This window comes from Diabrotica virgifera, chromosome 8, assembly GCF_917563875.1.
Source record: "Diabrotica virgifera virgifera chromosome 8, PGI_DIABVI_V3a".
Classification (NCBI taxonomy): Eukaryota; Metazoa; Arthropoda; class Insecta; order Coleoptera; family Chrysomelidae; genus Diabrotica; species Diabrotica virgifera.
In genome coordinates this window covers 4780324-4806689 of record NC_065450.1, presented here as the reverse complement: position 1 = coordinate 4806689, position 26366 = coordinate 4780324, and the positions used below count along the sequence as shown (strand labels likewise).

Sequence of the window (26366 nt, the reverse complement as noted above, 5' to 3'; positions counted from 1 at the left end):
TGAAGCCGAAGGCATATAAGGCCTGTTAGCGCTGTTGTATATATAGTTCGACAGCTGGATTCAGTTCGCTTCGGGATACACCACAGGCGGTTCTGAAGACGCTGTAAAGCAGAAACCATGGTCAGCCGATGGTGCTGTCCCCGAATCGAGTTAAATCTAATGCAGTCTTTCCTCACTATATGAAATATTTAAAATTGTTATTTTTCTTTCTGAATTTAGTTTGAATAATAAATAGAAATAATGAATTCAGATAGTTAGTTAGTTATTGCAATTCGCTTAGTCGATTCGATAATTTGAACGAGCAGCTTTTTCGAACAAATTATGGCTTTGCAGTAGCTTTTGGTAAACATATTTATTTCGATTGAGAGCTAAATTAACCGACTCGTGTACAAATATAAATGGAAAAATGTTGTTTTGTGGCGAAGAGAAATGGGGACATGCACACGTATAACTAGCAATAAATATAGCAAATCTCTTTTGTTTCATTAATCGTCTAGCTTTACTACTATTCCAATTAATGTTCTGGAATATTGGGAGTTGATTAACAAAATGCCGCGTGAACCGTGTTATTTATTAACTTTTTTAAGTTGTGAATGTTTCCCTGTTTTCAATAGAATTACTTAAAGCCAGGTATTCGAAATTTATCGACTAATTTTCCATTAGCCTAGTAAGGCAGACGTCCCAATATGTGTCTGTTCTTCTTCTTTACATGCCATCTCCGCGACGAAGGTCATACAATCATCATTGCTATTCTTATTTTTAACACTACAGCCCGAAAGAGTTCAGCTGAGTTACATCTATACCATTCTCTAGGGTTTCTCAGCCAGAACATTTTTCTTTTACCTATTCTGCGCCTTTTATGGGATCCAATATCTCCTTGCTGTTCTCTATTGTTCTTAGTACTTCACTGGTTATTCTGTCTGTCCAAGAGATTCTCAGCATTTTTCGATATGTCCACATTTCAAATGCTTCCAATCTATTGAGACATTGTTTATTTATTAAGAGTCCATGTCTCCACACCATACAAAAGAACAGAAAATACATAACACTTTAATATTCGTTTTCTAAGATTTACGCTGAGGTCTATACTGCTGTGTCTGTTCATTGAGAATTAAATAGGTGTTGGTTAAATGAAATCGTCTTTGTAGCATTTAAATTTTCCTAAAGCTTCAAATTTTTGCTAGCTCTGTACCAAACCACTAATTTGTTGAGTTTTCATTTAAGTAACTAAAGTGTGTTTAGTCTAGTTAAAAAAAAGAATGTGTGTGTACTTTGTACGCACGTAAGAAGTTATACTTCTATTACATATTATGTGTTTTTAACGAAATTGATATAATGTACTTTAAACAGTTTATTTATATTTTATTTAAATATTAAACTAATTTTAATACTTACTACTTTCCAAAAACTTTTTATTAAGACAATACCAAAAATTAAAAAAAATTAAAGAATAAAACGCACACAAACACATTGAAAAATGCCACAAAGAAAAAATGATTTCTGAACGATAATAATTGTTGGCAAAAATTATAAATACGCATTTTCTGAAAAAAAAATTATATAATAAATATACTTACAATCATAAAATGCATAAAAAAATAAAAAAATAAAAACTTACATCGGGATTCGAACCCGCGAATTTGGGGACGCTTTGATTCGTAATCGAAGCCTAGACTCACTCATCCAATTACTCATTATTTGTCATGTGGAAAAATAGGTCAACTGAACGTTTTACTGTTTGACAGTTATTCTGAATTTAAATCAAATTATGTAGTTTGATTTTTGTGGAAGAAAATATTAAAATTTAACAGTAAGAAAACAATATATTAGATGAAGATTGGTAGAACTTTTGTTGGTAATCAAATTAAGCATGTAAATCAAAGCATTACATACCTACTAGATAAATAAATCTACGCCAAAAAATCATAATTTAAAAATAAAAATCGGACCTAATTTCGGATTTCTCTGTAAAATCCCCATTCTTGAGAAAATAAATTTATTCCAACCTAATCCAAATGTATAATTACAATATGATTATAATAAAAACTACTTACCAAATTAGAATGAGTCCTTGTCCAAAATAGTCCAAAAGTCCAAAAATATATATGAAAACTATTTAAAAAGGCAGTATAACTATTAACTAACTTTTGTTTGTTGTTTCTTTTCACACAAATTTCAAAACGGAACGACCATAAATAATCAAACCACAGCTTTGCCACAGCCGACATATTGAATAATTTTTGATATGTCATTTGAACATCCAATCAGAACAAAGTTATAATGCGCATGCGTCGGGATCGTAGGTTTTAACATATAAAAATTCACCCTCATATCGCGCGTAAAGGAGTATAACTTCAAAAATGTGTAATACTTCTGCTGATAGCCACTTTGATTTTAATATATACCAAGGGTCGCCAAGCTCCTCGATAGTCCGAGCTATTTTTCAAAATTTGAAATTTTTCGCGAGCCACAATTAAACAAGTATTTAAAAACTGTAAAAAACTTAATAAATTTTTCTCCCAGTGTTTGGATTTCACGAATTTTAAAGTGAAATAAAATGGTTCATATCATTGTTTTAAATATGCAAACAATTTTACAAGTAGCCTTTACTAATTCAGGATACTTCGATTCTTCATCATTGAAAGAAATAGATTTTGAATTATATTCGGCCTCATCTCATAAATAAATGATTTTGTAGTACCTCCGCCTATGGCTATTTCCACAATATTTTAAAGCGTAATTGAAACTTCCCTGCCTCCTGCTTCTCTCCTCACATATCCCGACGCGGCCGATCTCAGTCTTCGTTTATTGTGCTATAGGTTCACACTGCGTAAATTAATTATTAGTAAATTAGTAGTGATTTCGACAACAAATTACCGGAAAACAATGCCTAAGCAGGGAGAAAAACGAAAAAGAAGTCTATCATCAGACAGAGGAATATATAAGATCTAAAAAAGTCTGGAAAAGAGATTAGATGCTATTAAAAACAAGCGAATACATCGTTCCAAACGCATTTCGTCTTATGAAAATAGTGCGACTGATATTCTTGACAGTAACCAGACAGAAATTTCGAATACGGAGCGGAATGAAAGTGAAGGTACGTTGTAATAATAATATTCTGTTGATTATGCATTACTCACCTAAATTATTATCGCATGTATAAATAAAATACTATTGCTACAAATACCAAATATCCACTTCTACTATAAGGAGTTTGTGTGGACACCTGACCGAAGTAGGTATTTACATTGATTATTTGTCTGTGATGGTGATGACGAATATTGACAATACTGGAATATTCAATATTTTTATTTTTCTCTTTTTCTGCTTTTCTTTTAGGAGACTATCCAAGTAAATATTTGTTTGTGATGACAAATATTCAGGACAAAACATTTTTTCTCTCTTTCTTCTTTTCCTTTTGGAAATTATCCAAGTAAATATTTGTTTGTGATGACAAATATCGTCAATAGTATAGTTAATACCGTCTGATAAAAAGTATGCAGAAGAAATTGATATTTGTTTGTGATGACAAATATTCAGGACAAAATATTTTTTTTCTCTCTTCTGCCTTTCTTTTTGAAAATTATCCAAGTAAATATTTGTTTGTGTTGACAAATATTCAGGACAAAATAATTTTTTTTTCTCTTTCTGCTTTTCTTTTGAAAATTATCCAAGTAAATATTTGTTTGTGATGACAAATATCGTCAATAGTATAGTTCATACCATCTTATAAAATTTATGCAGAAGAAATTAATATTTGTTTGTCATGACAAATATTCAGGATAAAATATATTTTTCTCTCTCTCTTCTGCTTTTCTTTTTGAAAATTATCCAAGTAAATATTTGTTTGTGTTGACAAATATTCAGGACAAAATATTTTTTTTTCTTCTCTTTCTGCTTTTCTTTTGAAAATTATCCAAGTAAATATTTGTTTGTGATGGCAAATATTCAGGACAAAATATTTGTTGGGATAACAAATTTTGTAGAGGAGATATACTAACCTATTGATAATGAATATTGTTTGTGATAACAATTATTGAAAATAATAATACCTTGCTGTTTGTAGTGACAAACAAGGGTTTGAAATACATGTTTGGGTTTCAAGTCAGATAGAAGGTAGTGTGCCTTTTGGATTGCAAGAAGATATTCTATCAATTCTGGGCGATGATAATAAAGTGAAAATGTCATTTGCAAGACCCATACAAACAGATATTGCCGCCCGATGAGCTCATATTTTAACTTCTGGACTAGAGAAAGATATCCGCAAAGACCTTACAAGCAAATATCTGCCTCCAGAAAATTGCAAGCTTGTGGCTCCTCCAAATGAAAATCCGGAAGTAAAAATAGCAGTAAGTGACTCGTTGGGTACTTCTTCAGCAACAAGTTGGTGCTAGTATGGCGGCTATAGGAATAGCCCTAACAAACATGCTTAGTGAAAAGGAGAAAGGAAATAAAGAGCATATTAAGCTACTTAGCAATGCCAGCCGCTTATATTGGCAAATATTCATAATTCTGAGTCAATTTTACGACGAGAATTAATAGCCAATAATTTAAATAAAGATATGACAGAGGTGCTAAAGGACACACCAATAACTGAAAATCTTTTTGGAAATGATCTTGACAACAAGGTCAAGACGGCGAAAAAGTTGGAAAAATCAGGGCAGCAATTGAAGGTAAAAAAGAGAAAAGAGAGTTACCAGAACGACAGGAGACGTCGTTATTAAACCAAGGGACAGAACATGAGGTTAGCGAGGTATGTGGTCGTTTAAAATTTTTTTTTTATCAAAGGTGGCAACAACAAGTATTAAAATACATAAAAGGTATGGTTATCCCACCTGTAAAGAAGCGAAAACAAACAATTGTAGCTTCTGAGGATAAGAGGTCAACTAAAGAGGTAAGAATTATTACAAACCTTATAAATAAATTAATGCTTAGTGGTGCAATATCTATAGTTGATCATAGTGATGATCAATATATTTCTAAGGTTTTTGCAATTCCAAAATCAGATGGATCATACCGTCTTATTTTAAATCTAAATAAATTTAGATTTGTTGAAAATCCACATTTTAAGATAGAAGGTAATAAAGTAGTGGTCAGACTTATATTTCAAGGTTGTTTCATGTCAAAAATTGATTTAAGATATGCTTACCATTTAATTAATCAGACTAAAACCAACATTACCTCTACGAATGTGTGCACATATTTAGGGTTTACTTTAGACTCCAATAATTTGACAGTAACATTACCCAACAGCAAAAAATTGAAGATTCTAAAAATGCTTCAATATTTTTTGCGATTACCGGAATGTAAAATTAGGAAATTTGCAAAAAATTTTGGAACTCTTGTTTCCGCTTGCCCGGCTATAAAATTTGCTTTTTTACACATAAAGTTATTTGAACGTCATAAATATTTAGCATTGATCTGAGAATGAAAAGGAACACCACATAAATTATTTAGAGCTTCTCGCATTACCTTTTGGCATAAAACGTTTTGCATCAGAACTATCAGATTGTAACATCTTGTGTCGCATAGATAATACTACAGCGATCTCTTGTATCAATAGAATGGACAGTGTCCGGTTCGAAAAATTAAATTCGATTACAAGGCAGATCTGGATGTGGTGTGAGCAAAGAAATACTTATTTATTTGTTATATATAAATTCTAAAGATAACCGCGAGGCAGATAAATCGTCTCGCCAGGTTAACAAAGAGACGGAGTGGAGTTTGTCAAAGGACTCTTTTAAAAAAATAGTAGATATATTTGGTAAACCTAATATTGATCTTTTTGCTAGCAGATTAAATAAAAAATGTCCTATTTTTATATCATGGAAACGGGATCCAGAAGCATCAAATATTGATGCTTTTACAGTAGATTAGGGCTCTCTTGATTTTTATGCATTCCTCCTTTTTCCTTAGTATTGAGAGTACTTCAGAAAATTATAGAAAACAAAGCAGTAGGAATAGTTGTTGTTCCCCTTTGGAACTCCCTACCATGGTTTCCAATTTTTCAGTCCTTATTAATAAGTGAGCAGTTGATTTTTAAACCTAACAGACTTTTACTTTCTTTTAACAGAATGCTTCACCCTCTGTGGAAAAACCTTTCCCTGGTGGCAGGGAGATTATCAGGAAAGCTCTGTTAAGGGGAGATGTGCCAAAGGACTTTTTAGATATATGTTTATGTTCAATAACTCCTTTCACATTAAAACAATATAATTTAGGACTTAGATTATGGTGGGAATTCTTTTCTAAGGTTAACACTAATCCATATGAAGTTACTGGGCCAAGTGTCTTAGAGTTTTTGACCCTTCACTTTAAAAAGAGGGCAGCTTATGGGTAGCTAAATACGTACAGATCGGCGATCGCTTATATAGCAGGCCCAGAACTAGGACAGGATTATAGGAAAGAGATTTTTTAAAGGTATTTTCACTTTAAGACGACCTTTACCGCGGTATGAAAATACCTGGGATCCAGGCATAGCTCTGAAGTATTTGCGAACTCTTGAAAATAATACCATTTCACTTGAAATTCTTACAAATAATTAGTCACCTTAATGGCCCTTGCAACTGGGTACAGAATAAAAACTTTAAGTCTTATTGACATTGATAATATAATAGAGCATGACGGTAAAATTGAAATTAAAATCTCTGATAGAACAAAAACCACAACTATTAATAAAACTAAACCCTTTCTTGTCTTACCATTTTTTGAGAAGGATCCAGATATTTGTGTAGCAAGAGCCCTTAAAATGCATCTGGAAAAGATAAAAGATTTAAGAGGATCATGCAGAGCCTTATTGCTGACTCATAAGAAACCCTTTCATAAGGCCACTCCACAAACCATTGGCAGATGGATCAAGTTTATTCTACAACAGAGTGGCCTGGATATAAGTCAATTTAAAGCACACGCCACGCCGCAATATCTGCGGCAGCTAGAAAAGGAGTCAGTTTTGACACTATAAGATTGGCGGCAGGTTGGACGCAAAATTCCAAGACATTTGCAAAAATTTACAATAGCCCCTTAGTTTGTAATAAAGAATTTGCAAATACGATTTTAAAATATGTAAAAGAACCTGATTTATGGTAAGAACTATAATACTTGTAAGGATTTTTTAATATAATTTTAGTTTAAGGTTGGATAAAACCTAATACCTTAGGTTATTGGCATAGTGTTAACTAACTGCCTCAGGGCATTTTTTGATAGGAACTTTATAATTTACGCATAACAATATGTTGTAAATTATTATAATAAAGTTGTTGCAACGACTTTAAACATCTACAAAATCATTTATTTATGAGATGAGGCCGAATATAATCTTAAGATCAAACGAACTTACCTGAAGTGATGTTCGATCTTGATTATATGAGGCCTCATCGAAATAAATAAGTCCCAACCCACCCTAACAATTTCGAAAAATACCCATATGTTGCAACAACAACTTTCAAATAGACTGAGATCGGCCGCGTCGGGATATGTGAGGAGAGAAGCAGGAGGCAGGGAAGTTTCAATTACGCTTTAAAATATTGTGGAAATAGCCATAGGCGGAGGTACTACAAAATCATTTATTTATTTCGATGAGGCCTCATATAATCAAGATCGAACATCACTTCAGGTAAGTTCGTTTGATCTTAAGATTTTTAGATTAATTAGAAGCGTCGGGGATTAACATTTGGTTAAGTAAGAGTAGCTTTAGCTAGACTTCGCCAGATGTTATCCCAATAGGGTTTAACTTTTTTGCTTTTGTTCTATATTCTTCAATGTGCTGTAACTATATGCTTATTTGTTTTACATACCAAATGAATAAAAAGTCTTTATTATTATTATTATTATTATTAAGTTAAGAAGAGATACCAGAAATGCCTAGAGGGACATAGGAAAAGAGAAAATAAGTACCAAAATATAGAAGAAAGATGGAAAGATTATAAACATAGTCTATTAGTAGCTGCAAAAGAGAGTTGTGGAGTAACAAAAATAAGTAATAACCCCAAAAAACGCACGGCATGGTGGACAAAAGACTTGAAAACATAGTACAAGAAAAGAAACAACTGTGGAAAAAATACCTAACAGACAGAAAGCAAGAAAGGTATGACAAGTAAAAAAAAGAACGGAAGTTAAACAGATTGTTAAAAATAACAAAGACAGAACGTGGGTAGAATTTGAAAATAAATTAACAGAAACATTCGTTGAAAACCAGAAATTGTTCTATAACACACTTAAGAGTTTGAGAAAACCAAAACCAAATACATTGAAAAACGTGAAGGATAAGAATGGAACCATACTTACAGAAGAGAATGAGATTATGGAGAGGTGGAGAGAATACTTTAAAGAACTCTTGGAAGTGGAACAAGTAGAAGGACATAAGACAGAACAAAACAAAAATCAACACACTCCACAAGATACACAGGAAACAGGAAACAGGAACAGATAGGAAATATACAACAAAAAGAATTAACAAATGCAATCAACAAAATCAAGATGGGAAAAGCACCGGGACATGACGATATAACTTCAGAAATGGTCAAATACATGAATGAAGAAAGACAACAAGAATTACTAAACATCATGAACCAAGCTAAAAATGAAAAGAAAGTATGTACCACTTGACTGGCAGATAGGCATAATAAATAACACCATTGTATAAAAAAGGAGATAGCAAAGAATGCTCAAACTATAGAGGAATATCACTTGGAAGCACAGTAGGAAAACTTTATGCTAGTATACTAGAAAACAGGCTAAGAGAAAAACTAGAAAACACCTTTGAGGAGAGCCAGAGTGGTTTCAGAAAAGAAAGAGGGACGAACGATCAGATTTTCATAATAAGACAAATAATAGAAAAAGCTCTTAAAACAGAAAAAGAAATACATGTATGTTTCATAGATATGGAAAAAGCTTTCGACAGAATTAAAAGAAAAGATATTTGGAAAATACTAGAGAAGAGAAAAATTGAAAAAGATCTAATAGGATTCATCCAGAGTTTATACGAAAAAACGAAAAGCTATGTAAGGACAAAAAATGAAAAATCAAAAGTATTCGACAGCAATATTGGATTAAAACAGGGTTGTGTCCTGTGCCCACTACTCTTTAACCTAGTACTAGATGACGTAATAAAAGAATGCAAACACAAATGGAGAAAATATAATGTAGGATATTGGAAGTTGAGAATGATACAAATAACAGAACTATGCTACGCAGACGACCTGGTGATCATTGGGGAGTCAGAAAAACAATTACAAGAAAATATAAACATATTGTATGAAGAGCTAAAAATCAGAAACATGAAAATAAACAAAGAAAAATCAAAAACAATGATAATTGGAAGACAACAAGGAAAACATGAAATAGAAGTAGATGGCAAGCAACTTGAACAGGTAGACAGATATAAGTATTTGGGGGTAATCATAAGCCGGGATGGAAAATTAGAAGATGAGATAAATGAAAGAATTGAAAAGACTGGTAAGCTGTACAATATTATTAAGAGTAACTTTTTAAAAAAGAAAGTTAAGAAAGAAATACCTAAGAATGTAAAAACGGAAATAGTAAAAAATATTGTGAAACCCACTCTAACCTATGCCTGTGAATCTTGGGCATTAACAAAAAGGCAAAAGAATAGACTAATAAGCACAGAAATGAGATTTTTGAGAACAATAGAGAGGAAAACAAGGAAAGATAAAATTAGAAATCAAAGCTTTAGGGAAAATACACCCACTTACAACAACAATCGAACTAGGACAACTTAGATGGACATGTACTGATAAGAGGAGAAGAGAAAATAGTAAGACAAATATATGAAGCGAGAGATATGGGAAGAAAGAAGAGAGGGAGACCAAGAAAGACGTGGACAGAAGAAGTGAGTGAAGCGGCCGACAAAAGAGGAATAAAATGGGAGGAAACAAAAGCATTGGCCATGGATAAAAGGAAATGGAAGGAAATGTGGAAGAAAACGACGGATAATTTACCTCCGTAATAACTCACACCGAAAGGTAGACGAGTTCTGGATTAAGTAAGTAAGTAAGTTAGGTACCATAGGGCATAGGATATTCACCAGAACTCGGGCATACTAGGTAGGCCATGGTGTTGCCTACAAAAGAGGAATAATTGGCCTTTTGTTGCCTACAACACCATGGCCGAGTATGTCAATCTTAGTGACAGTCAACCTCAATGAAATGACATAATCTCCTCAACCCCTTGGCGATTATACACTATTTTTTAGGTAAAAATGTAATAACTGTCATTACAATGAACTGTAGCTAATCCCATATAAAAACAATATTTATATACATTATAATAATATCTTATATACCGGTAGGTATGGGTAGAATACACAAAATTCTGTTTACAATTTGAAATTCTACTACGAAAACAATTTTCAAATTTTCAAATCCTTTCATGATCGTTGAGCAGCTAATATCAGATGGTGTAATAATGACGTTAAAATTCGACGCAGCAACTTCGTGAAAATCTTAATTTAATTACCAAAACAATTTACTACGCTCTCTACGTGTATAAATAAAATTAGAGAGGGCATAGAGATGTCTATATATATTTCTGGAGTACTATTTATGTATGCAGAGCACATATGTCTCTGTAGAAACACTAATGTGCAGGTAGATTAAGAGGTGTTGTGGAAATCCAGGGTGGCTGTGGATAAATCTTCATTTTATAACCGAATTTGGCGGATTACGAAATACTCCCTACCTATTTAGTAAATCCTACTTCCCAAATTATGAGACATATTTTAAAAGGAATCATATCATATATTATACTTTAACGTTACAAACGTCACATCTTTGCTATTTTATTTTTAAATAATTATTTTACCTTATTGTCTTTAATATTTCATTAATAATAATTATCGTCTGTATTCGTTTTAACTTGTTTTTTCGTTAAAAACCTGTTTGGCGCCCGTTCTATAGGAAACTCTCTTTTCATCTAACATCTAAGTCATAATACTGAACGTACTCCGTATATCTTTACTCTCTAGATATCTGTCTTTTAATACGGAACATGGTTGTCCATTTCCTCATACTTTACGCTGTCATGTCAATGAGAGTGGCAATTAGTAATGGAGGGGAAAAATTAATTTATTTAAAGACATGAAATTTAAATCTTAGCTTCATTTTATTCCAAACAGACGATCTCTTGGGGTAAGAAAATTCATTATTTTTTTTCTTGCAATCACAGTTCAACATATATTATAACAGTTTTTATAGTATTTTTTATACCTAACCTTCCATGTCGAAAAGCCATGTTTCATATTTTACATTCTCTCTATTGATATGCTTTTAGTAATCAAATTATTTAACTATTCCCTCATCTTAATTCCATTTAATTTACCCTTGCCGTCTACTAGTTTTTTAATACTATTTGGCAAAGGTGCATTTTGGTTATTAACTTCTTGATTGTCACATATACGCATTATATCTTCTAGTTTTTGGGATAAAATTTTGGATCACCGTCCTCCCTCCGGGAGCTTCAACAATCCTCAATCGCCGGCGATACAACAACGAGGAACAAGTCATCATGACTGCAACTAACTAACACTTGTAGGCCTAGTGGTCCAGAACATCCACGTCGCCAGAGCCAGTTGCAGAACCAACATCAGTACCATTCGAGATAAAGAAGTTACCATCGAACCAGATACCAAAAGCCATAAGTATAATCTACAAATTGTTAGGTTTTGGCAAGAATTTGAATATATTTGTTAATGCATTTAATAAGTCACACTTTTATTATAGCTTTATGAACAATAAACGTGATTGGTTAAAGTATTGTTTTGTTTGCTTCCATTCTGAATTTTCATAGTTCATATTTGAGATTAGGACAAGATGAACACACACCTTGGGAGACTGAGCTAAGCTAGGGTGAACGATAACTATCTTGGTTGACTGAAATATTATTTTCGAATATTGTTTCAATTGGCTGGGGTAGTTCTATCGTACTTTTCGTTTCAATACCTATATACAGGGTGTCCAGAAACTCTACCGACAAACGAAGACAGGAGATTCCTCAGACAATTTTAAGATGTTTTAATCCAATTCACCTAGTCCGAAAATGCTTCCTAAGAGAGCTACAGCTCTTTGAAGATGGCGTCTTGTAATTAGTTTTTCTTAAATAACTCCAGAATGCTTCTATTGAAAAAAACGCAAATTGGTACACATATTTATCTTCCAGAGATAAATCGACTCCGTGCATTGCGAATTTCTATTACCGGTCATAGGCGTCCGTTTTGGGTAGGGCAACAGTTATTTTATCGCATAACTTTTTTATCTTTTATTTTTAAGCATTATGCCTCTGGATTATTAAATTGTGAGATATTCTACAACTAAAAGGTACTCTTGTTTTAGGTCGATAGAATACACCGTTTTCTAGAAAAATCAATTTGACAATTTTTCTTTTTTTGAATTTTCAAAAAAAAAATAAAAAAAAACTTTAGAAATCCGAAAACTGGTATGTTTATTTATATTTCAGAGATAAATCGATTTCATTAATTGCGAATTTCTAGTACGGGTCATATGCGTCCGTTTTGGGTATGTCAACGGTTATTTTATTGCATAACATTTTTGTCTTTAATTTTTAAGCATTTTTGACTCGACATTATTAAGTTATGAGGTATTCTAGTACTAAGTTACTAAGTTACTTTTGCTTTAAGTTGGTAAAATACACCGTTTTTTTAATGTTTTTTAAATTTGTATCCAAATTCAAAAAACGAAAAATTTTTAAATCGATTTTTCTAGAAAACCGTGTGTCCTACCGACTTAAACCAAGAGTACCTCTTAGTACTAGAATACCTCATTATTTAATAATCCAGTATCAAAAATGTTTAGAAGTTAAAGACAAAAAAGTTATGTGATAAAATAACCGTTGCCCTACCCAAAAGGTACTAGAAATTGGCAATGGATGGAATCGATTTATCTCTGGAAGATAAATATACGTACCGATTTTCGTTTTTCTAAATTGAAGCGTTCTGTAGGTATTTAAGAAAAACTAATTACAAGACGCCATCTTCAAACAGCTCTAGCTCCCTTAGGAAGCATTTTCGGACTAGGTGAATTGAGCTAAATTGTCTTAAAATTATCTGAAGAATCTCCTGTCTTCGTTTGTCGATAGAGTTTCTGGACACCCTGTATATATATATGTGGTTTTCCGGATTTGACTCGTATTGCGTTGAATAATTTTGGTTTTTAGAAGAACTACTATTTTGACAACGTTTCGGCAAGGTTTCACTTGCCATTGTCAAGTCAGGTAGCTCTGCGTCTCGCTGCTGCTTGAAGTAAACTGAATTTTTATTCGCAATACGGTTACTTATAAAGTTAATCGTATTGCGTTTCTTCCGCACGCGCGGTTCCTGGCTCGTGTGATTGGCCCTGTATAGGTTGGAGGGGCAGGAGGGGTGACACGCGTCGATGTCGCTGCCTGATTTATTTTGGTCTTTTTCTTCAGTAGCCTTTTCCCTGTTGTAGGAAGCCATTATAGTAATAATTGAAAGGCTCAACAGTCGCTGAGCAACTAGATAAGCACAATACGGAAAGTTTGCTGTGGGTGCCAGAGCATAAAGGAATTTTTATTTGATTGTTGAACGTACTGCTAAAAAAGGAGCCCATCTGTAAGAATAGAAGTACTTTGCAGTGTCTTAAAAGATATTGCAAATGTCGTATAGTTGACGATGGTCGAAAATGGGAAGAGGAACTTATCGCTAGCGTGGATATTGCTTCGATGTAGAGCTTGAAGAAAATGCTAAAGAAATAGGGTTAGCCGTCAAGGTAGATAAAACTAAAGCCCTAATACAAGCAAGGAAGCCACGAAACTTGCAGAATTTGAGAGTAGACGACGCTAATATTGAAGTAGTAGAAGAGCTCACATACCTGGGTGTACAGACAACTGAGAACGGCGGAGAGGAGGAGGAAATACGGAATGCTTGCTAACGAAGCATACTTCTCTCTCTCTCGCACGTATTTGGATCCAAAGACATCCATAGGGAAGTAAAGTTTAAAATATATAAAACCACCATACGGCCAATAGCAACATATGGCGTAGAAATATGGATGATGGCTGAAAAGACAATAAACCTTATTAATACTTTTGAAAGAAAGATATTAAGGAAGATATTATGACCCATTTACGACAATGGTATATGGAGAATAAGGTTCAACCACGAGTCAAACCAATATTACAAAGAACCCTCTATAGCAAATTATGCAAAAATACAAAGATTGAGCTGGGCAGGTCACCTTATAAGAATGGATAACGACAGAACACTTAGCAGAACGTTTAGCGGAACGTGGTAGAACGTCGACAGTAGGAAGACCAAGGAAGAGGTGGATAGACGAAGTGAGAACCGATGCTAAAGAGATATTGAAGGTGGACAACTGGAGGAGAGCACCCAGGGAGAGAGGACAGAGATACTTGGAGGTTAATGCTGGAGGAGGCCAGTGCCCGACTTGGATGTAGCGCCATAGGAGCGAGAGAAGAAGTAATCGGCGAAACTGAAGCCTGTTTTAAAAAAGAAGATAATTCTTTTACAAGGGCGGCATCCAAAAATTAAAAAAGCGTTGGAACGATTGTATCGCCGCCAAAGGAGATTATTTTCATGGATAAAGAATAATTCTGAATAATTCTTCTAATATGTATAGTCTGAACTTTCGCCATGAGTAATAGTCTAGGCGCCAGAGGGGTCACCGTGTCCTTTTCAATTCTGATGGACAAACTCAACGGTTTCTTATGGATTTTTGGCTGTCGATTACGAATTTAGAGGGTGAATTTCGATCCGAGTGGTCAAAAAATTGTTATAAACAATTTAATTGTTTATAAGGCTCTGACTCATAAACTAAAAGAGATAAAAAATAATGTTTCAAATATAATTTGTTCGTTAATAAAAAACGAAGAAAAAACGTTTACTAAACTTAAATCCAACAATTATAACTCAAGATATTGTAAAATTAGTGCACAATGCAAATTGCAAATTGCAAAATAAGTATTTTTCGAAGTTTTATCGATCGTAACTCGGCTTCTACGCATGCAAATGAGCTTTAGAAGGTCTCATTTTAAAGCGTCATTAATAGGCTTCCAAACAAAGTTTGTTAAATTACTTTATCTTCATTTGTTTAAAATTATACTCGTTTGAAGTTATAATTTTCTTTAAAAAATTGTACATTAATTTGTTTATAAGGGTTTCAAGTAGATTTGAGCTGTAAACATTTATACTTTAATTAACAATAATGATAGACGAACTCAAAAGGAATATCAAAAATGAATAACCATTTTCAATTTCGTTGCAACACGAAACTACAGCCGCATTATTATTTCAGTTCAATCAGAGAGTGCAGCAAGCACCTCTACCGATTTCGAAACTTATTAGTCTCTCATCAGGAGGCACATATGCTCCTCTCTCTGACCCAATTAGGACAAACCCCGGCGACTATTCCGAAAAAGAATAATTTGTGCTTAAGAAAATGTTCGTAAGTTTATTTTTGGTCAAGATATCGATATTTTAATGGCACGCTATGAGGCGCAACATCGACTCACAGTCAAGTATTTTTCGACGCTTTATCGATCGTAACTCGGCTTCTACGCATGCAAATGAGCCAATATGTGATAGCCATATAAAAATGGATCGAGTTATTTTGCAGCATCATCACTTCATATAAAACGAGCATTTATGTTGTGGCGGCATACACACAATTGACGTGCCTTGATGATGCACTATCCACTGGATATCTATATTATATAGATTATATCTATATCATATAGATAATTAGACTCTAAAGTCCCAGAAAGTTTAAGTTTTACTGCGTACAAGAACAGACTTAGTACCACCATGTAACTGTAAAAATTTCTCTAAGAACTTATGTAGACGTAAAAAGCTGAGATTCCCTGTATGTATATCTCGATTCAGATGCATGAAACAAAAAGTTTGTAAAAATAGTATTAATAAATAATATCAACTTACTTTTTAGTTCTAATTCTGAAATATTAGATTTTGATGTTTTTTCTCATTTAGTACAAAAAATAGAAGACAAAGTAAATAGAATGAAAGGTGATAAGAGGTTACAGTATGATGATTTAATTATAAGAATTATAGGATAAAATTTTATTAGGATCTTCAAAAATGAAAAATGAAGATAACGTATATATACATAGAGATTATAATTTGCATCGAGAAGTTATCGCGTAAACCTTTACGCGGTGAGCCGATCTTGCGCCTCAGGCGCACTATTAAAATATCGATATCTTGGCCAAAAATAAACTTACAAACATTTTCGTAAGCTCAAAATGTTCCTTTTGAGCTCTTCTATCATTATTGTTAATTAAAGTATAAATGTTTATAGCTTAAATTTGCTTGAAACCCTTGTAAACTTAATGTACAATTTTTTAAAGAAAATTATTACTTCAAATGGGTATAACTTTAAAATAAATGAAGATCAAGTAATTTAACAAACTCTGTTTGGAAGTATATTAATGAAGCTTTAAAATGAGACCTCCTAAGATTCATTTGCATGCGTAGAAGCCGAGTTACGATCGATAAAGCTTTGAAACATACTTATTTTGCAATTTTCAATTTGCATTGTGCGCTAATTTTACAATATCTTGAGTTCTAATTGTTGGATTTAAGGTTGTAAACGTTTTTTTCTTCGTTTATTATTAACGAACAAATTTTATTTGAAACATTCTTTTTTATCTCTTTTAGTTTATGAGCCAGAGCCTTATAAATAATTTATAAACAATTAAATTGTTTGTAACAATTTTTTGACCACTGGGATCGAAATCCACCCTCAAAATTCGTAATCAGCAGCCAAATATCCATAAGAAACAGTTGAGTTTGTCCATCAGAATTGAAAAGGACATGGTGACCTCTATTTGGCGCCTAGACTATAAGGCAGATAAAATTTAGTAAAACAGCAAAATAATTTGTTCAGTGTTTAATCAATTTGTATTTTGCAAAACGGAAAATCACCTGGGATTTCCGAACTGAAGGTCGAATAAAATATTTCTGCGTATATTTGTGAGAGATGCTCAGAAAATATAATAATTAAAATACTCCATTATTGTAAATATTTAATTTAATTAAAGTAGTCTGGTAAGCTTGCGGTGAGTTGATTCGGGTTTTCTTATTTATACATGAATGTTAATTCTAAAAATGTAAGTGTTTACACAAAATGTTTATCCAATAATATATTAAATTACCCACAGTGGTTTGTGTCGTATAACATTTCCCAATTTTTAGCATATAAAATGTTACTTGTCCTTAGGGCAACTCTCTTCCAAGTGGACAGCCAACAATGAAATTACAGTACTCAAAGGACTACGTCCCTTGTTAATATAGTCCATGTGTGAGGCTGTTCCCGTATGAAAAATTTTCTAATATTGAAGAAAAATCTTGTGTGTAAAAGGTATATTTATTTTAAAACCCCAATAAAGGGCTACATTAAAAAACAGAACGTTTTCGCTCTAAAGAGAGCATCATCGGTGTTCTTTGCCTAAAATAAGTATAACCATAATTAGTGAAGACAAAGGTAAAAATTTTAAAGTTGACCAAGATAAAAAATTAGGTTATACTCACAAGCTCTATATGATAAGCCACAAAAATACATGGTTTAAACACCTTAAATGTCAACTAAAAGTCTTACATTGAAATTTTGTATACTAAATCCTGGCGATAGATGAAAAATATACCCTAAGGCATTATATGATTATTCCTGGAAGCACGTGGGCGACTGAGTCGATTTCTCTGTCTTCACAAAGAGAAAGGTGAAAGCCAACTGATTACAGGTGTAAAAGCGTTTCTGACTGATGACAGTACGGGACAGACAGTGCAACTTGAATTTTTGTGAATTGATATATAGTTAGGTACACTCGCCTGAGTTTTTGATGGCCCAATGTTCTATGCTGTCAAACGTCTTTCGGCAGTCTATGAATGCCATGTGTAATGGGATTTGATATTCGCTCGACTCTTCAATCAGTATTTTTACTGTTAGCCGAAAAAATACGGATTGAAAAGTCGAATGAATATAAAACTTTGGTTAAAGAGGACAAATTTGAAGAGGAATTTGAACAGAAACGGGAGCGGCCTCACAGCATGGACTAAATGAAATTTCAGTACATACTCAAAGGACTACGTCCCTTGCTGTAGCTTGCGCTTGCGATCGGATTCAACGGCGGAAGGTCGTTTGTACAAATTTTATAAAAATTTAATAACCGGTGGCGGTGGCGGTGGCGGCATGGCATGTATTTTATTGTATTTGGTGTGTAAACGGTTATCGTGCCAGCCCGAAACTCACAACGTAAATTATTAATTATATCTAGCAACAATACCTTTACGAAATGGCTGCACCGCCATTTCGTGCTTTTGTTCTCCTCGTTATGTATTATTCAAACAAGGCAATCTCGGCTAAAATAAATTAGTGTCCGTATTTTTAAAACAGATTTGCTTCTTTTTATGAATATTTTATATCAGATTATATTTTTCTACAGACTTAGAATAGATTCAGTTTTTTATATCCCGTTAATTAACATTGCAAATGTTAGTTTTGATGTTCTTTTTGGGGAAGCAATGTATTAAATCATGAATGCCGTAATAATTTTTAAACTTCTTGCATTCATCGTCTCCTGTGGAGGTTTGCTGATTAACATGTCTACTTACATTTTCGAAACCTCTACACGGAATCATTCGTCTGATGTCATTGTTGCACTTTCGCAACTTTTAATAAGTTGGTTAAAATATGAATATATACTTTTTGCTAGTTTTGTTTCCTCTCGTATATTAGTTTCCAATAGTAACCAATATTTCGCCGTAAAAACTAAATAATTATTGAACAATGGACTGGTGTTCATACATAACAACAGATAACAGTATCACAAAAGTTGTTTTTATTTAAACAGAAATATTTCGTTCGTTGCAATCCGTAACTGCACGCCGGGGTTTCTCCTAGTTGGGTCAGAGAGAGCAGCATATGTGCCTCCTGATGAGAAACTAATAAGTTTCGAAACCGGTAGAGGTGCTTACTGCACTCTCTGATTGAACTAGAATATGATGCGGCTGTAGTTTCGTGTTGCAACGAAATTGAAAATGGTTATTCATTTTTTATTTACATGTTTACTCTGATTGGAGTACGAAGGGAACCATTCTCGTTGGAAGTTTACCGCGCTGAGTAGATGGGACGTAAATTATTATAAATTGTAAAATTCCCTCATCTTCATTAGTCTCAACATCCGTTATGGCTTGCAAATTTTAGAAGCCTTGGAGGTGTAACCGGAGAAGGTTCCCATTGTTTTCAATCTGGTGGGATGTAGAGTAATATTTTTAATAAAAAAATAATACAGAAGTAAAAACTTCAAATTGCATTCTGGTATAAAATCGTTTATTTAAAAACTATCTAAAAATTTATCCAAATGGATTGCAAAACGTTTTCTTTCTAATTCAGAACATCTTCAGTGCCTAGAATGAAGTATTTCCACGTTAGTAGATTAATGCAAAAAAGTTAAAATTGTGACTGTTAGAAAGAAAAAACATGTGCGAATACTTACATTCTGCTGAGTAGTTTGAATCTAATAGCACACTATTTAAAGTGGTTACCCCAAAATATATGATTTACATATTATATTTAAGTAGAATATGGTAATTACAAGTCGATGTTGTTAGATATAATAGAATACATGCTCAAAGGGCAACATGTTTTCCTGCTCGAAAATGCTAGGTACTTGCCAGTTCAATGGGCACAGACCAACTGAGAAAATAGGAAATGGACATTCAATATGACAAGAGTGACATGCCATCCCCATTCAATAATATTTTTAATATTATTGTATGTGCTATTAGATTGGAAACTTAGTCTTTAGAAATATTTCCATATATAACAACTTATTATTATTGAATGTGAGCGGCCGTGGAGTAACGGCATAACCGCTGGCCTCATACGCCAGTGCACGTGGGTTCGAGCCCTGCCAAGACAAACCATTTTCATTTCCAATAATTACACGAGCCGTCTCACCGTGCCTCGGAGAGCACGTTAAGCCGTCGGTCCCCCTGGGCTAGTGTACATCGACACTAGTTACTTGAAACAGGGTTAAAGATGTAAATGGCGCCGGAACTGTCCGAAAGGATCTCCCCGGCAAAAATGCCATACGATTACCAGATTTAGCCATACGGCTCACACTCCCTGTAAGGGGAAAATTGACTCATCCCAGATACCTACGGTATCAAAAGGATTGAGCTCTGGTGGGACTCTTTCCATGTTATCGAGCCCTAGGTGACTTGGTATGCTGGAGTATCTCCCAGAAATTTTCGTACACATCTGGCCGTCGCGAGTAGTACAGCTTTCTGCATGGTCTTATAAAGGTGTTCATTTAGACCCAGCTTTTTTATGTTTTCGAGGAGGTTCTTCGGAATGACTCCAGTAGTAGACATAATAATAGGTATCGTCTGGGTACTTTGCATTCTCCATTGTCTTCGTATTTGAATTTCCAGATCTCTGTACTTGGCGATCTTTTCAGTAAATTTACTACGTAGATTATTGTTGTTAGGTATCGCCACATCAATCAATGTTGTTTGTCTTGTTAATTTATTAACTAGTACGAGATCTGGTCTATTATGTGCCACTGTTTGGTCTGTGAGCACAGTACGGTCCCAGTATAGCTTGTAGTTGCCATCCTCAAGCATACTCTCAGGGACGTATTGATAATATGGGAGATGGTCCGTTTGGAGAAGTCCCAGCTTGATAGCTATCTCTTGATGAAGGATTTTTCCCACTGCGTCATGCCGTTCCTTGTATTCAGTTGCAGCAAATGCCTGGCAGCCCCCTGTAAGATGTTGGATGGTTTCTTGGGTTCGGCATCCATATCGGCATTTGTCGTTCTGGATCTGAGGGTCTTTGGCGATGTGTTTCAGGTAATTTTTAGTTGGTATTACCTGATCCTGAATGGCTAGTATTGAACCTTCTGTTTCAGGGAACATCTTACCCGATGTCAACCAATAGTTCGACGCTGTATTGTCGACATAGTCTTGGCTGACCTCATTGGGATGTCGCCCGTGCAGAGGTTTGCCCATCCAGGTGCGCAGTTTTTCGTCCTTAGTAAGGTGGTTTATGCGCATTTCTGGTTCCCTCAGCTTGATCGGTGTTGTGTCATCTACTGCGCAAATGGCGCGGTGTAGATTAGATGTCTCAGCCTGCATCTGAAAATAAGTTCTTAAATTAGCAATCTGTTTATCTAATTGCTCACCTATATCCATAAGTCCTCTTCCTCCTAGATACCGGGGTAATGTCGTTCGTTCTACTGCACTTTTAGGGTGGTGTTTTTGTGCCTTTGTCAGGTGTGTTCTTACTTTTCGCTGAAGGTGTTCTATATCCGTTTTTGTCCACTTAACAATACCAAATGAATAGCTAAGCGCGGAACAAGCGTAGGTGTTTAGTGCCTTAAACAAATTTTTACTGTTAAGTTGTGAACGAAGCAGCTGTTTTACCCTTCGTATAAACTCAGTAGTTATCTCAGTTTTCATTTGCTTATGGTCAATTTTCCGCGCCTGCTTTACACCAAGATATTTGTACATATCGTTTTCGCCCATGGCCTCGATGTTCTGGCCATTTTGCATATCGAATCCACCGGGCTGTACCTTTCCTCTGACTATATTCAAAACACGGCACTTGTCTAGTCCGAAGTGCATGCTTATATCATTAGAGAATGTTTCTACAGTTTTTAGCATCTGTTCTAGGTGTTCTCGAGTGGAAGCCATTAATTTCAAATCATCCATATACAACAGATGATTGAGCTTCGCTACCACAGTATTATTGTTTCTAATGCTAAAACCTGAGTCAGTGGAGTTTAATAGCTGGGAAAGGGGGTTCAAAGCTAAGCAGAACCACAATGGACTCAACGAGTCTCCTTGAAACAGGCCCCGGTTGATTGCGATATTTTCGGTTTCGATATTGTTTTCACCGGGTATTTGGAGGTGAATTTTAGTCTTCCAATCTCTCATTATATGCCTTAAAAAGGTCACTATGTTATCATCGACTTTGTATATTCTTAATATATCTATAAGCCATTCATGCGGTACTGAATCAAAGGCCTTCTTATAGTCAATAAAAGCAGTAAAAAGGTTCCTTTTTTTTGTGAATGCCTGGTTAGAAATGACTGAGTCGATGATAAGTTGTTCTTTGCAACCCATGGAACCCTTAGCGCATCCTTTCTGTTGAGGCTCTATGATATTGTTTAGAGCACAGTGCTGGTAGATACGCCGGGTTACACAGGATGTGACCAATTTATACAAAGTTGGAAGACAAGTAATTGGGCGGTACTTGGATGGATCTTGGGTGTTATTTTGATCCTTTGGTATTAAATAAGTAGTTCCCTGAGTTAGAAATGATGGTATTTCCTGCGGATTAGAGATAACATGATTAATTAATGTTGATAAACAATCATGAATACACCAAAACTTTTTAAGCCAGAAGTTCTGAACTCCGTCTGGTCCAGGGGATTTCCAGTTATGAAGCTCTTTGATGACATTTGAGACCTCTTCAGTCGTGAATGGTTCGTAGTTAGCAGTAACGTAGTGGTGACAGTTGTACGTCGTATCTTCTATCCATCCAGCATTGTTGTTAAAAGCAGCTGGCGTGGAAAGTTGATTTCCCCAAAACTCATGAATTTCTTCTTGGCTTGGGTAAGTCTTGTCGGCACTTTCTACGGTGGAATTGAGTTTTCGGTAGAACGTCTTCTCGGAATTTTCAAAAAGTGCATTGTCGCTTTTTCGGTTGTTACTAACTTTGTACCTCCTTAGTCGCCCTGAATAGACGGAGAGTTTTTGTTTTAATGTATCGAGACACTGTTGGGCTGTGTTATTGTCTGGATCGTATCTCGAGTGTCTTGCAGTATTCCGCATTATTTCTTCAGCTCTCCTAATGACTTTTCTACTTGGTACTCCTCGTAAATATTCTGTGACTTGGCCAATATCCCTACGCAGTAATTCAATCTTCCCTTGCAGTCTTTTTTCCCAGGGTGCAATTCTGTTACCAGTTCTTCCGTTATTAGTACCCCGTCGTGTTCTGATCTTAATGCCCATTACATTAGCAATTGCTGTTGCTGCACAGTAGATGAGCATATGCAAATATTCTAATGTGTGAGCTTCTACGACGTAATTGGGTAGGACTTCAGTGTTCACAATTTGTAACAGCGCACCTAGTTTCTTACAAGAGTTAATTCTTGGTAGCGGTGGTCTGCTAAGTGGGTTTGTTCCATTAAACTCTTGTACGGCGCGAGCCATTTCGTTTACTAGGCTATCACGTAACTCGTTGTTTTCCTGCGGTGTATTATCAGGTTGAGTTTCTGGTATGGGAAGCTCAGGAATCTGCTCATCAGGGATTTCATTAGGGACTTGATCTAAAATTAGCCCTTGATTGTTAATCTCCCGTTCGACTTCGCTTTTGATGGTATCGCGTCTAGCCTCTGGGATAAGATTATTTCTGATGATTACCCGGTATTGATCTGATACTCTTTGCTCCGATACTTGAATATCTGGGTACTCTCTGCAAAATTCGGCATACAGCTGTTGTCTGTAGCCGATCGTTTCTTGACCGAGGTTTGTCACCTTGTAGTAGAAGCGCAAAATGTTTTCATTAATGGACGCAGTCCATTTCATGCGCTGCCTCGGTCGTCCCGCTTGAGTGAGCGCCGGCTGAGGTTCCAGCGCAGCACCTTCGGCGGGTGGAGCTCTTGCTGTTGTTTGGCTCACTTGTTGTTGTTGTTGTTGGGCTGTAGCTGTTTGTATGACAGGGGCCCGCCTCCTCAACACCCTGCCACCGACGTCCCGCATGCTGTCACGTCCAGCGCCGGCTCCAGACGTGCCCTGGCGATCCCCAGGCAGCGATCCTAAACATAAATCATAATTCTCCATATTAATGGGTTTGCATTTTATACCTACTGCCAGGTGTCAGTTTTTGTTCCACGGCAAGTATCCCTGCTACTCTCTGGGTACTGGCGCTACGAATACCCAGAAAGCATCCCCCATTCGCAGGGGGCCGCGCCTGATAGAAGAACTGACCAAAAACTCCCACAGGATACGATATTATTATTATTATTATTGAATGGGATTTTTCCCATTAAATAATAGTGTTAAATCAACACACGAAATTGTTTTGGATCAATAATTGTTTATAAAGATCACAAAAACAGCGTCACTTTAAACACTTAAATATTTTTGATTGATGTGTGGATTAGCATTTTTTGAGCAATTAGGTCAGAAGAACATACTGTTTTAGCTGCTTGGTGTAGTTTTTCACTTCACATGAAGTGAAGAGTTTTTATGCAGCAGCATAACTTATTAAATCACTTATTAAATTTCTTAAGGTAGATTACGCAATTTGCAATTTTTTTTTTAATTTTGCAATAGATTGTTACTGATTTTTATTTGACTTTATTATGTTTTATTTATATTGACGATTTGTATAATTTTAGTAAATTGTATTTGTTATTGTTTTTATTTATGATTCTTGTAAGCTTTGTCTATAAAATTGTTAAATTTTTCATGACAATAAAGCATATTTCTATTCTATTCTATCTATGAGATGAACATGAGATGAAGTCTAGAAAATCGCGATCGTTACTTTAATGTTGTAGAGATGGTTGCAGATGTTGTGTATTGAACTAGAAGATTCGTTGAGTAGACATTTTCGAATACAATATATTAAGCAAAGTCAACTTCTTTCATTATACAAATTGTGAAACCAAACCCATATCACAGTATACAGAGGGACAGTAGAACCACTCTCTCGCTTTTGCCCCACTCTCGCATTGCTAGTCGCATAGAAACGTACGGGTTTTAACAGGGAAAACCCGCATTCACCACTGGTGAATTACCAATTGCGTACTGTTGGTATTACTTCTTGAGATCAAAGTGCTGACATGGAAGAGGTTTTACTGTCCCTTCTTTATACTGTGCCCGATATCATAATATAACAACTTTAATAACTTACCTTCCGCCCACAAGTAAGGAATCACTATCTCTCATAACTAAACGGAAGAAGTCAGTGTGAGTATCGTTGCCTCTGAAGCGATGTACGTCGTCTTCTGCTCCTATAACAAAGAGAATAATATTGTAATACAGCAATAATAGACAAAAACACACTAGTACGATAAATATGCCGAAAAAATGCCAGAATAAGAAAAAATCGTCATAATCTTGAGCCATTACTACTAGACCGTCTGCAAAGTAGAGTATAGGGCTTTTCATTCACAGCCATTTGTTTCGAGCTTCTGTCATGTGTCACATAATATTAATATATCTACGTATACGTTATTGGTATAATATACAATATACAAACAATGATACAAACATATAACAATGATACAAACCAAAGACGTATGGCGTAGATATCGTCGGTATACTGCGAAAACCAGGTAAATGACAAATTTTAAAATATTGAGTTAAGTATACCAAAATTCTCAGCTTTTTACGCTCTACATACAGGTAAAACCCAGTAAATGATACGAATTACCATTCAGCAGATAATTTCTGCGATAAACAAATAAGTTACACATAACCAACTTTTCATTTTCAAGTAAAACAATATATCGCTACTTACTTCCACAAAATTAAAGTTCTGTTGCATGTAAAACCAAGTGAGCGCACATATATTATTTTGCCGGACAACAATATATTTTTATTGCTGTATACCATATTCAGTAAAAAGGTGATAAATGTCTTTAATACATTTTACATGTATATTTTATTAAAATTTCTCATTCATATCGACTGGTAAAATCGATAGTATTGACTACGTTTCTTTGAATGGTCACGAGGTACAGGTATGTGAGAAGTTTTTTTGTAAGACACTTTGTATATTAGCGTCGTTAATGCAAGATGTTGTAAGAAAAGTTGATATTCTATGTTGTTATGCAGATACGGGAAAAAGAGACAAGCATATACTGCCAAATAAAACAAGCAATGAAAACCGAAAAATTGTGAAGGCTCATATTGAGTCTTTTCCAACCATGGTCCCACATTATATTCGCCAAAGTTCGAAGCGTAGATATTTGGGCAAAAGTTTGAGTATAAGGAAAATGTATCAACTTTATATAAATGATTTTCAGCTGAAGAAACCGGAAGGTATTAGTGAAATTACATACCGAAGAATATTTTCTAACGACTATAATTTAAGCTTTTTTTCCTAAATAAGATCAATGTTTAGTTTGTAATAACTAATATTTATTAGCCCTATCATATCATGATATGGCTAATCCAACTGAGAAACCGGATTTAGAAAACAGTTACAGGCAACGTCAGAAAAAAAGTAGTATGGAATCTCGAAAAACGAAATGATAAGAAAAGCTCTAATCAACAAAGGAATTTTGTTTCAATCACTTTAGATCTACAGGCTATACTACAG

General features: G+C 34.7%; 1 protein-coding gene across 2 annotated transcripts in view; it reads right to left on the bottom strand.

The window, feature by feature from the left end:
• LOC126889639 (semaphorin-1A) overlaps positions 1-25050 on the bottom strand; it is a 584815-nt gene extending 559765 nt beyond the window's left edge. For both annotated transcript variants that reach the window (XM_050658141.1, XM_050658142.1), the window contains exon 1: positions 24954-25050. In XM_050658141.1, coding sequence (XP_050514098.1) covers positions 24954-24988 — 35 coding nt within the window. In that variant the 5' untranslated portion in view covers positions 24989-25050. The remainder of the gene's footprint in view (positions 1-24953) is intronic.
• Between the last annotated feature and the right edge of the window lie 1316 nt (positions 25051-26366).